The sequence below is a fragment of the Carcharhinus amblyrhynchos genome, chromosome 32 (assembly GCF_965287045.1).
Source record: "Carcharhinus amblyrhynchos chromosome 32, sCarAmb.v2.hapA, whole genome shotgun sequence".
Classification (NCBI taxonomy): domain Eukaryota; kingdom Metazoa; phylum Chordata; class Chondrichthyes; order Carcharhiniformes; family Carcharhinidae; genus Carcharhinus; species Carcharhinus amblyrhynchos.
In genome coordinates this window covers 23,400,717-23,415,858 of record NC_137355.1, presented here as the reverse complement: position 1 = coordinate 23,415,858, position 15,142 = coordinate 23,400,717, and the positions used below count along the sequence as shown (strand labels likewise).

General features: G+C 40.1%; 1 protein-coding gene across 9 annotated transcripts in view; it reads left to right on the top strand.

The window, feature by feature from the left end:
* The window catches only part of tjp1a (tight junction protein 1a), a 222,131-nt gene that overhangs the window by 182,397 nt on the left and 24,592 nt on the right, over positions 1–15,142 (top strand). For 8 of the 9 annotated variants that reach the window (XM_080216272.1, XM_080216271.1, XM_080216270.1 and 5 more), the window contains 5 exons: positions 1,669–1,935; positions 3,750–4,625; positions 5,937–6,037; positions 8,754–8,972; positions 14,002–14,171. In XM_080216272.1, the coding sequence (XP_080072398.1) occupies positions 1,669–1,935; positions 3,750–4,625; positions 5,937–6,037; positions 8,754–8,972; positions 14,002–14,171 (1,633 nt within the window). The remainder of the gene's footprint in view (positions 1–1,668; positions 1,936–3,749; positions 4,626–5,936; positions 6,038–8,753; positions 8,973–14,001; positions 14,172–15,142) is intronic. The other variant, XM_080216273.1, reaches the window with a different exon arrangement.

Below are 15,142 nucleotides of genomic sequence, written 5' to 3'. Positions count from 1 at the left end.
TTCTTGAATAAGGCTATGACATTAGCATGTTTCCAGTCGACCAGTACCTGTCCAGAACCCTGGGAATTTTGGAATATCATTAATGCATCCAATATCTCTGCTGTCACCTCCTTTAACACCCTAGGTTGTAGGCCATTAGATACCAGGGAATTGTCTACTTCTAAATTCTTTAGTTTACTGAGTACCTTCTCCCTGGTTATGGTAATTTCGCCAAGTTACAGTTTAACTGCAGTTTTTGGGACAGAATTATTTTCTTCTGCTGTGGATACAGAGATTGGTTTAGTGCCTCTACCATCTGAGTTTCCCATTATTATCCCACCATTTCCATCCTCTAAAAGGCCAACATCTACTCCCACTATTTTTTTCATCTTTATATACTTATAGAAACATTTGGTGTCAGTGTTTGTTTTCCACTCACTTCCTTTCATAGTCCATTTTAGCATTTTGATATTGTATTTAGTCACCTTTTGTTGGCGTTTGAAGTTCTTCCAATCCTCTATGCTGCCACTAATTTTTGCACTATTATATGCCCTCGTTTTTGCCCTTTTAGCTGCTTGTAATTCAATCAGAAATTCCTGACAGTAGACTGGACACTACAGATTATTCTGTTAGTCTTTAACTGGCCAATTCATTGAAATTTTAAAAAGGAAACCTTTAATAAAGATTCTTCTGCATAAAGAAACTATAAAACATACAGTATTCAACCCAGAACAAACGGCCATTTGATATAAAAATTCATTATACTTCTGGATATAAAAATCATACCGTAACCAAAACCATCGATTGTAGTTTTTTAAAAATTGATGGCATGGTACAGTACTGTGCACAAATTAAGGTCCTGACATGGGAGAGACACTAATGACTGACCATTGTACTGTGTCAATAATGAATAGGCTTCCCAACAGAAAGCCACTAAGTATCAATGTGAAGGTGCCACTTTGCTGGTTAAGTTACGGATTGTAGGTGTCCAACAGCTGATTAATAGGCACCCACAATTGGTTAGAATTGAAGCAAGGTATCTGATCATCTGGAACTGGTGGTGTTGTAGATGTGAGTCTGTGATCTTCTGTGGGTTAAGACCAGCTGCACTTATTAAACAAATGGAGGAACTGTCCCCAGTATCTGTACTCAATAACCAGAGATTGGAAGTAAAGTGCACAAGTCACATTCCAGAGATTGGTGCTATTTTACAAATTAGTTTCAGTGTCTTAAAGTTTCCTTCACTATGTCACATACTCTTTGACCCGACTGTTGAATTAGCAGACCCAGTGCGCCTGTCAGTTCCTATTTCCCACAACCCTCCTGATATCTCCGACTGAAGAGAATGAATTAACGTCTTTTCCAATGGACGTTTCATTATCAGTTCTAATCTTTGAAATGCAATTTTTAAAAACATAATAGTGTTCAAAATAAATTTATACTTTTACAAAGAAGCTAATTTTGAAATTATTGGATGATGAGTTTGTGAAAACTTGGATATGAATTACAGTAGGAAGATTAATTTCCATTGTTAAAGTATTTTCAGTTTTAACCAATAAGCCTGTTATGATTAAATAATTACTTATCAAGAACCGATTGAAAGTTGAATCAACTTCTGTTTTGCCGATGATACGTCTTGTAGACAAAAGTTGCATTAAACTATTTAATTTTATCTTGGACATTTCACAGAAAGCAGATATTCCTCCAGCAGTCCCCAATTCATCCCAGCAACCTGAATCCATTTCTGTGGTGACCGTGCCCTCTACAGTCAATACCACAGTAGATCACAGTGTGAAACTGGAGGAGATCGCCCCTCCTCCCCACCGCAACCCTGAGCCCCAGATCGACCCCTACAGCAAACCCAGCCCTGAACCTCCTCGTGTCATTCATTCTGTCAGTCCTGAGAGGCTGAGAGATCCAGAACCAACAGCAACTCGAACTGCAGAACCAACAAAGGTACCACTTGCTGCAAAATCTTCAGCATGCCTTATGTACAGAGCTTCAGCTTGCTAATGCTCAGATTACTTGCTCTTCTTTTGTAGCTGATCTCATCATTGCTAAAGTTAGAGGCCAGACCAAATATGTATTTTCAACAAAGTAACAGCTGCAGTTAATATGATGTAGAGGGGAGAGGAACTCCACCAACAAATATTACTGACCTGCTTTACTCATTATTATAAGGCAACTGCACTAACTAATTAATCAGAATATTTCTCTTCTTTCTAACAGAGAAGTATTACCCAACACATCAAATTTTAAAAACTAATTGTCAAGCAAGTTGATGGAATTGAAAATGAAAACTGGTCTCCCGAAGTTTCCGTAGCATCAAGAATTTTTAACAGTTTTTATGCTCATTAGTTGGTTTGGCCTATACCTTGAACTTTTGCTTGTGCACCTTTCCTGCTTTGAAAGCTTTCTGCAGTTCCTTGATTCCTCCTCTTATAAAATACCGTGCTGGGCTGACACCTGTACCTTTCGTGGACTGCAAGTAGCATTGCTGAGGCATGATTGGTGGGGATCCTGATGCAATTATGTTTTCAGATATTTGTTTCACTCAGACGCCTTTCAGAGTCAATGTTTATGTGATCTGTTAACTGACTATTGAAGGAGTTGGACCAGAATAATAACATTATACAAAATACAACTCATATTTTCCCAGTGGAAAATTCGTCCCACTGCATGCTCCCCATGCATCTTTGTAAAGTTGTTTGTCTTAAGATTTTGCTGTGCGGTTTTGAGATTGGTGATTGCTGAAATCTCTCTTGATGCCTGGTGAAGTGTCTCTGTATGCCAGCGGGCAGTGCCACAGAAATTAAAGATTGTTTTATTCGCATTTGCAAGTTCTCAAACTTAAAATCAAGGTCGGTCTCTTCTGCTGCATTGAGAGTGCTGAATGGCAGTTCCTGTTCCCTTGTGTGGATTCCAATGTTCAAAAAGGACAGACGTTGTCAGATGTCTGGTGATAGCAGCTGTCTTTTCCCTCTCTTTGGCAAGACGTAATGCATGTATTAGAAGAGGAAATGAATTTGCTTGTTTAAATTCAAGCTTTACAAGATAAAAGCAAATTATTTGGCTTAATTGTAACAGTTTAATTCTGTCTGATGTGTATTGTGATTTTTCAAATACAATGCACTCGAAGGCTGTTCATTTGACTGGCAAGCATAACACTATCAGCTTGCTTCTTAAAGGATGTAATTTGAATCAACCCTCATGCAATTTTCATCATGAATGTGATGGGTAAAGCAAAATAGCTTTAAAGGTAGGTAACAATTTTTCCTGCCTATTAACTGGTAGGCTTCAGAGCCTTGAGAAGACTCGATAGCAAACTTATTAAGATAAGATAATTTACCATTTTATTCAAGTCTCAGTCTGCATAATGTTAGCTTCCATGTTTGATTTATACCTGTCCAGTTCACATCTATCTGTAATTAAAGTATCCCACTATTAATTAACACATTTTCAAAACTAATTTAGTAATTTGGAAACCAATTTTCTTTGCATGCACAAAAGCAAAGCAAGCATGCTTCAAAATCAGAAAATGGTGAAATATTGGAAATACAGACCAGACTCATCCACTTCACTGAGAAGACAAATTCACATTTGTTTCTAGATCCTCAGTCAGGGCTTGTGTTTTGATGAAGGGTGCTTTAATCTATGTTGTTCTGTAGGTGGTGTTGAAGCTGTTGTGTATTTACAGTAGTTTTCTTTAATTGCTTTACATCATTGCTTGTCCAATGCCACTGTATGTTTCACTCCCCTTTGCTCTGTAGATGTACAAAAAGGACTCCTACAACAATGAACTTCCAAGGCAAAATTATGATATAAAGCAGCCAGCAGGCAACCACCCTGCACTGAGAATTGATAAAGAACGACAGATTTATGAACCACAGCAACAGCACTTTGAGGAGCAGCCTCCTTACCGCCACGAATCACAAGCAAAATACGAACAGCAGCTTTCTCCAGGTTATGGGTCTGTATCACATTATCATGACGATCCACCTAATTACAATGACAATTGGCTACATCATAATGAAAAATCCACTCAGCAGTACCAACCTCCACCATACTTTGAGGACCAGCATCCACGAGACTATGATCCAAAGCACACTGAACTTTACCCAGAACATGACTACCAGCCAGTTCATGAAGAGCCACCGCCTACAAACTATGAGACCAGATTGCCACGTTATGATAAACCAGTTAAAACTTACAAACCTCAACAGCCACATTACAATGACCAACCCCTTCATGGCTATGATCCTCGTTCTCGATATGAACACAATCCACAAACATTTCACCCACCAACATCACGGTCTCCAGAACCCCAGCAGCAGTATTTTGATCCCCTCGTCAGGACCTATGACCAGGGTCAATCCCAAGGCTATAATTCCCTCCCTCGGCAGTTTGAACTGATCCATAACACAGATGCTTCCTTTCCTCCTCCCCCACCTCTACATCCTAAATCTGTTGAGCCTATGCATTCCATCAGTAAGCCAATGCCACCACCAGCTGGAAAGCCAAATGTTGAAGAGGACGTGGACCCAGCAATGAAGCCACAATCGGTGCTTACCCGAGTGAAACTCTTTGAAAGCAAAAAATCCACTTCATCAAAGGTGAAGGACCTAACTGAAGTAACACCAGCAAGGGTGGGTAAAAGTCATTAAAAATAACAATATTCAGCATAGTTAAAACTAATTATACTCTTTACAGTTTTTGTTGGGCCTATTTATAGGATTGTATTATTTTTGTTTTCAGTTTTAAATTTTGTACGAATTTCCATCTTATTTGAATTTGAATCATTGGGTTCTATAGGAGAGAGACTTCCAGTGATCCATTAGTCCTGTAACTATGATGCAGTTTTAACATCATTCTGACAGGTTTCACTCACTGTTGTGATTCACTAGGTTGGCAGCGTGGTTAGCACTGCTGCTTCACAGCGTCAGGGACCTGGGTTCAATTCCAGCCATGTCTGTGTGGGTTTCCTCCGAGTGCTCCAGTTTCTCCAGCAGTCCAAAGATATATAGGTTAGGTGGATTAGCCATGGTAAATGCAAGGGTTATAGGAAGAAGGCAGAGGGGAGAGCCTGGGTGGGATGCTCTTTCAGAGAGCTGACAGATTTGATGAGCCAGATGGCTTCTTTCTACATTGTAGGGATTCTGTGGTAACTCTGCTCCAAAGATTTCAGAGAAAACTAAGTCATGTTTTAAGCTATATTCCCAATAGTCCTACTGTTAGATCCATTGACTTCCATTTAAATATTTATTGGTTGTGATCATGACCCTCATTTCATTCTTTCATTCAATTAAATGGGAATTGTTGCTTTAGAATTACAGTCACTGCAGTTATCTGGGCAAGATGCACTGCCGTTGCATTTAGAAACAAATGTTTATTGCACACAATGAGACTGTTTGGTTTAATATGTCTGTGTTGACAGGGAGATGGCTAATCCAGTCTAATCCTACCTTTCAGTTCTTGGCTTGAAGGTTATGGTATCTCTAGAGTTTTTTAAAATATGATAAGGGTTCCTCTACCACTCTCTTAGGCAGACAACGCCAGATCACCAGGTTGACAAAGGTCCTCAACACTACTGTAACCCTTCTGTCAATTTCTTTAAATATGCACCCTCCGTTTATTGACCTCTCTCTGGATCCCTCCATCCGTTCTGTTTGGACCCCTCACAATTTTATTCAGCTTAGCTAGCATCATAACCCGTTCCGTGAAAACAGTTTGTTCAATCTTTCCCTGTAGCTAGAATACTCAGTTTCTTTGTGAAATAGTTGTTAATTTCAGCTCGATGATTAACCTATTGATTGTTTTGATAAATATCTGGCATTTGAAATAGTTTTTCTCAATTTGACAGATCTTCGTTTATGATTTTGGGTCTTTTTTTCACAGATGTGTGTAGGGTTTGATTCTGAAGATGCTCGATGCCAAATGATCTGTTTTTCTTATTTCAGCCCCCTGAAGTAGCTCCTAAACCGGTGTTAGCTCCAGCTGCTATTTCAAAGCCCGTCATTCAGCCAATGCCAGAGCAGGAGAAGCCTTCATATTTATACAGGTACAGTTATTATATCTGACCTCCTGCTGAAGTTACTGTGTTACATCTTAATATAGAAACAAAAGACTTGAGATACTTGCATTTATATAGTTACATTTATATTTGACAGCCAATGTAGCACTTCTTGAAATGTAGCTATTGTTATAACATAGGAAACGTGACAACCAACTTACACACAGCAAGATCCTTCAAACAGGAATGTGATGGTGACCAGTTTTTTTGTGATTGCTTTTGAAGTATAAATATTGGTCAGGCCACTAACTATTTGGCCAGAGTGAAGGAGTGAAAAAAAAATGATAAAACTACATTGCTTGGTGTGGTCCATAGAGTACCAACTAGTAGGGAGGGTGGAGAGGAACAAATTTGCAAGGAAATGACAAAATTACAAGAATTAAAGAGTAGTTATAATGGCAGATATAATTATCTGAACGTAGACTGGGATGGTAGTCATGTAAAGGGCAGAGAGGGGTAAGAGTTTCTAAATTCTGTTCAGGAAAATGTTCTATAGCATTATATTTCCAGTCCAATGGAAAAGGAGACACTGCCAAATCTTGTTGTCAGGAGATAGGACCAGCCAATCAAGTTGATGGTGCATTAGTTCCCCAGAATTTTTAAAACACTTCCCCCAGTTTGGATGTTTGAAAACTCTCTTATTCGTGTGAACTCGCTGGTGTTACAGCAGGCGGGATGATTGAGTGAATTCCCTTCCCACACTGAGAGCAGATGAACAGTTTCTCCCCATTGTTTGTGCTGAACTGGTCATAGAATCCTTTCCCTCAGCATGGGAACATCTGTGAGGAGATGGTGGAGTACTTACTATCTCACTGGATTAGCAATCGTGAGACCCAGGCTAATTCTTTGGAGACGCGGATACAAGTCCCACCATGGCAACAGGTGGAATTTAAATTGAATTAATCAAAAAGCAAAATCTTGGAATTGAAGCCTAGTCTTTGTAATGGTGACCATGAAACTGTCATTGATTAGTATAACAGCTAATCTGGGTCATTAATGTTCTTTAGGAAAGAAAATCTGCCATCCTTGTGCAGGTTAGCTCAAATGTGACTGCAGATCCACAGCAGTGTAGTTGAGTCTTAACTGCTGTCTGGGGCAGTTGGGGATGGGTAACAATGCTGACCCTGTCAGTGACATGCCAGTGATGATTACATAGGTTTAGGTTGGCTTTGAAAACAAACAAGGGAAAATCCAGAGTAAGAATAATTAACTGGGGAAAAGGTAACTTCAGACTGGATCTGACCTAGATAAATCAAAGGTCAGGCAAAACTAAACTAAAGAATAGGCTTCATTTGAAGAAGAGAGAGTTCCCACACAGTCAGCATATAGGGAAATGTAGGGCCATCAATAGGAATTTAAACAAAGAAGAAAAAGTGCTTGTGATGGATGTCAGGAGAATAGAACAATTGGTAACCAAACAGACTGTTCAGAGAGAATTGTAAAAGCAAAATAAGAGGAGGAAGAGTATGAAAGAAGACTGGCAGTTAACATAGAAGGAAACCCCTGCTGAAAGAGGGGGTAATTCAGGCACTTGGAGGAGTAGGAAGTATTAGATAGGCTGTCTGTAGTTGAAAGTTGATAAGCCACCAGAGTCAGATGAAATGCATCCAAGGATACAGAGGGAAGTGAAGGAGAGTGGAAGCTGCACAGGCACTGGTCATAATTTTCTTCCTTAGACTCTTGAGGTGATGTCAGAGGAGAATTGCAAATGTTAACCTTTGTTCAAAAAAGTGTTCAGATAAACCCTACAATAATAGGCCAGTCAGTTTAACCTCAGTGAAGAAGCTTCCAGAAAGTATATTTCAGGACAAAATTAATTATCACTTGGGCAAATGTGGGTTAATATGAAGAAAACCCTGTCTGGATTTGTTAAGGGCAACTCGTGTCTAACTAACCTGCTAGAGTATTTTGATGAGGGTTGTGCTGTTGATGTGATGCATAAGGCATTTGCTCAAGTATCACAACATATTTATGAACAGTTAGAACTCGTGTAGTAAAAGGAACAATAGCAACATGGATACTGAGTAATAGAACATAGAACACTACAGCACAAACAGGCCCTTCAGCCCACAAACTGTGCCGATCGTATCCCCACCAACCAGGCTTATCTATAACCCTCAATCCTATTAAATCCCATGTACTCATCCAGAAGTCTCTTAAAAGACCCCAATGAGTTCGCCTCCACCACCGACAGCAGCTGATTCCACTCACTCACCACCCTCTGAGTGAAAAACTTACCCCTGACATCTCCTCTGTACCTACTCCCCAGCACCTTAAACCTGTGTCCTCTCGTAGCGACCGTTTCAGCCCTGGGAAATAGCCTCCGAGAATCCACCCTATCTATTCCTCTCAGCATCTTATAAACCTCTATCAGGTAAGGTAGGTAATAGAATATTTAATGAATGTTTTTCAGACTGAATGAACTTTTATACTCGTGTTTCTGAGGATTGGTGTTCGAATGCCTGCTCTTTTTGATATATATTAATGACTGAGTAAAGGGCATAATTTCAAAATTATGGATGATGCAAAACTTGTTAGTATTGTGAACTGTGAGGAGGATAATGTAGAACCTTTTTAGACAGGTTTGTGGAATGGACGGATAGGTAAGTGACAGTTGAAATTGAATGCAGAACAAAATGCACATAAAATGATTTCCAGTGTATTGTGATGTTTTCATTCGGTAATTGAATTTTTTTGCCTGCAGAGGTCCTGAACCTCAGGTAAAGCTTCCAGAAGAAGCTCCACGAATAAATCACTACAGTGCAGATGAAGATGAGGAAGATTACAGAAAGCAGCTGTCTTATTTTGGCCGCAGAACTTTGGAGCAGAAACCGGTAACTCAGCTTCCTGCCAGCAATTTCCCTGAATCTGCCAAATCATCAGAACCTGTACTTCAGTCCAGCTACACTGGATACCTGCCCAGGTAAGTACTGCTTTGACAAGCAGAGGTTCAAATTGTTACAAGATTCTATCAGATTTCTTCCCTCTGATACAGTCACAGACCACCCTTCCTGAGGATAAGATTATAAATTGAGTACTTGCTCAGTTTTGTACAAACCACTCCAAGGCGCAGAGTCTTCCGGCCCAATTTCTGTTCCAGCACTATCTCAGTCTATGCTTGCCTCACACAGTAAATATTAACTTGCAGCTGACCTGAGAACAGCTCCCCCCATTCCCCCCCCACCACCACCATCAACTACAGGCACTGATTCAACCTGTAATACTTAGTAATGCGACTCTGCAAAGAGTTGTCTGCTCCTAACCACTAGCACAGTCCAGCCTGGAAATCTAATGAGATTTCCTGCTGCCTGTGAATGCACTGACTGTCAGAAAAGGTAAGGAAAGGTTTAGTCAGGTTCCTTCAAATAAAATTGATGCAACATTCTAAAATAATCAGTGTATCACAGTGGCATAAAGGGATAATTTGTCATTCCTTCCAAGAATAGAACTTATCGCATTTTGTAATTGAAACCTTGAGTAAAACTGATGAATGTCTTGAAACCTTTTGTTTGCAGAATGCACTGCCCTTTCAGTCACTTGTCCTTGGGTATGTATGCTAGTCATTGACAAATCTATTGAATTTTTTGAGGATGTAACAGGTAAGGTAGATAAAGGGGAACCAGTACTTCTAGTATACATGGGATACTCAAGATGAGGACTGATTGGGGTTGGATGTATTATATTAGCTGGGGTGAAAGGTAGTTGAATGAACAAGAAGCAGAGAGTGGGTTAGCGAGCGTGTTTTAAGTTGAAAGGCTGTAACTGGTGAAGAACTTAAAGGATCAGTGTTCAGGCCTCAGCTAATTAGAATCTGTGTTAATGACTTGGACAGTAAGATTGTAATGAATCCTAAGTTTGTTGACAATATAAAGTTAGTGGGAATGTAGTTGTGAAAAGGACACAAAAAAGCTATAAAGAAATATAAGCAGATTAACTGAGTGTACAACTAGGTAGAGATGGAATGGAATGTGGGGAAGTAAGGTTTTCACTTTGGTAGGAAGAATAGAAAATAGTATCTTTGAAAAGCAGGTGTTTTTTTAAAATATTGATGTAGAGAGACTTGGGTGTACTCATACAAGGAACACAAAGATAGCTTGCAATATAGGAAGCGATTAGGAAGGCACATGGGGCTTGGAGTTCAAGAATAAAGAAATCTTATGACAGTTGATTGGGGCTTTGCTGAGTTTTGTTCAGTTTTGGTATCATACATGAGGAAAAAGATGGTACAATATAGGTTCACCACTTTGGTTCCTGGCATGAGAGGATTGTCCTATAATTAGGTACTGAGTACATTGGGCCTATAGTTTCTGAAGTTTAAAAAAATGAGCTAATGTCAGTAAAACATACAAGATTCTGAAGGACCTTGATAAGCTGCAAACTTAAGAGTTTGTTTTCCCTGGCTGGAGAACCTAAAATATGGGAGTATGGACTCAGGTTAAGGGGTCAATCCTTTAGGGGAAATCTCTTCACTTGGAGGGGTTGTGAATCTTCACAATCTTCTACTCCAGAAGGTTGTGGTTACACCATTGTTGAGTATATTCGGCATTAAGATCGATAGATTTTGGACTTCGGGAATTAATGACTCTGGAAATTGGGGCCAGAAACTGAAATTGAAGCACAAGATCAGTTTTGATCATATTGAATGGCGGAGCAGGCTTGAGGAACGGAATGATCTACTCCTATTTCTTATGTTTGAATGCTCTTATGGATGTCTCCAGAGTAAGATCGTTGATGAGAAGCTGGATAAGGGGCAGTTTAGTTCAATGGGCTTTCAATGTTCAGAACTGAGGCTATCCAAAGCTCGCTTCACATTGGACCTGAGCAGCTAGCCAGCACGGAGAGTTTGCACTATTGCATTGTCCTGGTCTGCATAGTGAAGTTGATATTTAATTCTCCTTTCCAGGTTTTTTTCCCCTTTAATCATGAAAGCATCATTGCTGGTGAGTCCTGTGATACCAAGCACCCTTTATTCTAAACTGTGCAATAGAAGCTAGAAGTAGGAGTAGGCCATTCAGCCCCTCGAGCCTGCTCTGCCATTTGTTTTGATCTTGGCTGATCATCGAATTCTATATTCTGATTTCCCCCCCCTCCCCCACCTCCCCCATATCCCTTGATCCCTTTAGCCCCAAGAGCTATATCTAATTTCTTGAAATCAGATAAAGTTTTTGCCTCAACTACGTTCTGTGGTAGTGAATTCCACGCATTCACCACTGTATGGATGAAGAAATTCCTAAAAGGTTTACCCCTTATCCTCAAACTATGATCCCTAGTTCTGAACTCCCTTACCATTGGGAACATTCTTTCTGAAACTACCCTGTCTAACCCTGTTAGAATTTTATAACTTTCTATGAGATCCCTTTTTCACTCTTCTAAACTTCAGAAAATACAATCCTAACCGACTTAGTCTCTCCTCATATGACAGACCTGCCATCCAAGGACATCCTTCCTTGGATAAGGACTCCAAAATTTCACGAATACTCCAGATGTAGCCTCACCATTGCCCTATACAATTGCAACAAAACAACCCTATCGCTATACTCAAATCCTCTCACTATGAAGACCAACATACCGTTTGCAGCCTTTACTGCCTGTCATACCTGTGCGCCTACTTTCAGCGACTGATGCATGAGGACACCAAAGTCTCGCTGAGTATCCAACTCTCTTAATTTACACCCATTCCAGTAATAATCTGTCTTTCTATTATTGCTGCCAAAGTGGATAACCTCAAATTCATCCACATTATACAACATTTGCCATGCAAATGCCCACTCACTCAGCCTATTCAAACCATGCTGAAGCATCTCTGCATCCTTCTCAGAGCTCACCCTGCCACCCAGCTTTGTATCATCTGCAAATTTGGAGATAATGCATTCAGTTCCCTCTTCCAAATCATTAATATATAATGTGAACAGTTGGGGTTCCAGCACAGATCCCTGAAGATCCCCACTAGTCACTGACTGCCAGTCAGAAAAAGATCCATTTATGTCAACTCTTTGCTTCTTAACTAGATTTCTATCCATCTCAAGACATTATCTGCAATCCCATGTGCTTTAAATTTACGTAAGCCTGTTAGTAGTCTGTTAAGTAAGACCTTGTCAAAGACTTTCTGAAAGCCTAAATAAATAGGGTGGTTGGGGTGTGGAATGGACTGCCTGCTGCAATAGTGGAGTCGGACACTTTAGGAACTTCAAGCGGTTATTGGATAGGCACATGGAGCTCACCAGAATGATAGGGAGTGGGATAGCTTGATATTGGTTTTGGACAAAGCTCGGCACAACATCGAGGGCTGAAGGGCCTGTACTGTTCTATGTTCTAATCGCATCCATTGGTTCTCCTCGGTCAACTTGATTAATTACATCCTCAAAGAATTCCAGTAGATCCGTTGAGCGTATTTTCCCTTTTGTAAATCCATGCTGACTTTGCCTGATTATTACCCCTGCCTTCCAAATGCTAAGTTATGAAATCCTTGATAATGCACTCTAGCAACTTCCCCAGTACTGACATTAGGGTCACTGGTCAGTAGTTCCCTGTTTTCTCTCTACCTCCCTTTTTTGAACAATGGGCTTACATTAGCTACCCGCCAATCTGTAGGAACTATTCCAGAGTCCAAAGAATTTTGGAAAATAGCCACCAATGGATCTGTTATTTCCAGGGCCACTTCACTGTCATGAAAATTCCTTAATTATAATAGAAACTATTGGAAAGACTCAGGAGGTCTGGCAGCATCTGAGGAGAGAGAAACAGAGTTAATGTTTTGAGTCCAAATGCCATTGGAAGGTAATCCATTAATCAATTTTTATTACTTTATATTCTAGAATATATTTGAAATTTTAATTTCTTCCATCATTCCATTTGTCCACTTGTAAATCTCGCTTATTATCTTGTCCCCACTCCTCTACTGTGTACACATGCCCACACACCTCTCACTAGGGCCATCTGCCACAATCGATCCCTTAATTGATGCTACTAGCACCATTCTCAGCCTTTATCACCACCATTTACATTCCTTTTGTCTTTTTGTGTATGACGTCTTGGTCAATTATACAAACCCCCTCACCCCTGACCCTTGCAGTATAAATCTCGTTCTATTTTCTTCGTCTTCATAAGAACTCGGAGCAGGAGTAGGCCATCTGATCCCTCGAGCCTGCTATGCCATTCAATAAGATCATGGGTGACCTTTTTGTGGACTCAGCTCCACTTACCCGCCCACTCACTATCATCCTTAATTGCTTTACTGTTCAAAAATTTATCTATTTTGAGCTCTGATGTAGGGTTATCCAGACTTATTGGCTCTGTTCTCTCTCCACAGATGCTGCTAGACCTGCTGAGATTTTCTAGCATTTTTGTTTTGTGCCTGAAATAAGGAGGTTCATTGGCACCCCTGAATGTTTGATTTGTGTGAATTGAACTGCTGCTGTTTGCAGACGTTTATCCTGTTTATACTTTTGAGGAGGAAGGGCAAAAGTCCGAATCAACAACTATGAAGCCTTTAAGTTTTTTATCCTAAGTGTACAAGTCTGTTTCAAAATTAGCTCTCTTTGCTAAAAGAATGGTTTAGTGTGATTGATTCACAAGAAAAACTAAATTTTAAACAGCCCAGGCTGCATCACTTTGTACGCTGAGATATCCTCCCAAATACAGAACAGAATCTCATTCGATGAGATATAGGCTTACCTTGTGTTGGAAAACTATAATCTTGGCACTGTTACTGTTCAGTGCTTGCACTTTTCTCAAATGTCAAATTGTTAAGTAGTATCTACCAGAGCCTGCAGGATTTGTCCAGCAATCTTGAGTGGACCTGCAATTACATATTGGGTGAACTGTACCATGTTGCTGGATTTGAGAATTAGCATGTTTGTTATGGTAACACCCATGTTTTTACTTCTGCTTGTATTTACAAATTAAGCCAATGTAGAAACATACTTTGCTACAACGGGTGATATTGTTTACAGGGGTACACCAACAAACTTTGATCATGTGGTCAAACCAAATATCATTGAGAAGAAATATGACTCTACACCTCAACAGTCCAACCTTCAGTCCCGTTATGGACCAACACCTCAACCCAGTTTGAACTCTTCAGTATCCCTGCCAGTGCATCCCAAGCTTTCTCCAACTGAAGGTAATGCTGTTTCTCCACTCCCCCACCATGCCCCCCATTAATTTTGAATGCAATTGTCTGTGCTTTGAGATACCAATTTAGGAAATAGTTGCCCATCTGATTGTAAATGCATCTGCTTATAACTTTCAAACATGGCACATACCTGCAGAATTCAATACACCCAAAATTAATATGGAGAACCACATTCAAGCCAATAAGTTAATTTTCTGCATTGCAAAAAAGGATTTGTTTTTAAACTACAGCAGTATAAAGAAAAGAGAAACCCCAGATTTCACAAGCATTGATATAAATGGCCAGTTGATCTGTTTTAGTGGCATTTGAGGGATAAATATTGACCTTCAGGAAAACTGCCCTTTCGGACTTTTGAATGGGTAGATGGAGCCTCGGTTTAATGTTGGTTTAATAATGAGAGTTAGCACCTTCAGCAGTTCAGCACCCACTTAGTACCGCTCTCCAGTGATGTAATGAGTTATAGGTCCAGTTCCTGCATGGGGCTGCACAAACCTCTGAGCCATTATAGAATTGTATTGTGGTACTTCCTGTTGTCCCTGTTAATATATCGGGAGTATCTGTGGCAGTCTCAGACTCTGATCAGAAATTGTTCTGAATGCAAAGTCTTTGCGATTGAATGATATGTGTACTCATTCCTCAGAGATCCTATCACCTGCACCTAAGAAATGCAAAAGAAAGGCCAACCTTCTACCTGTTTTATGCTTTCCTTCAGATGTAAATTCCCATGTGTGTGTCCAGAAATCAGGTAATTGTGTGGCATTCCCACAGACCAGAATTCAGGTTCTGCTCCCCATTGGGTGCATGTACTACACATAAGAACCTAAGAAATAGGAGCAGGAGTAGGCCATCTCGCCCTTCGAGCCTGCCCCGCCATTCAATAAGATCATGGCTGATCTGAAGTGGATCAGTTCCACTTTCTCGCTTTCTCCCCATTACCCTTAATTAACCCTTGCCTACCA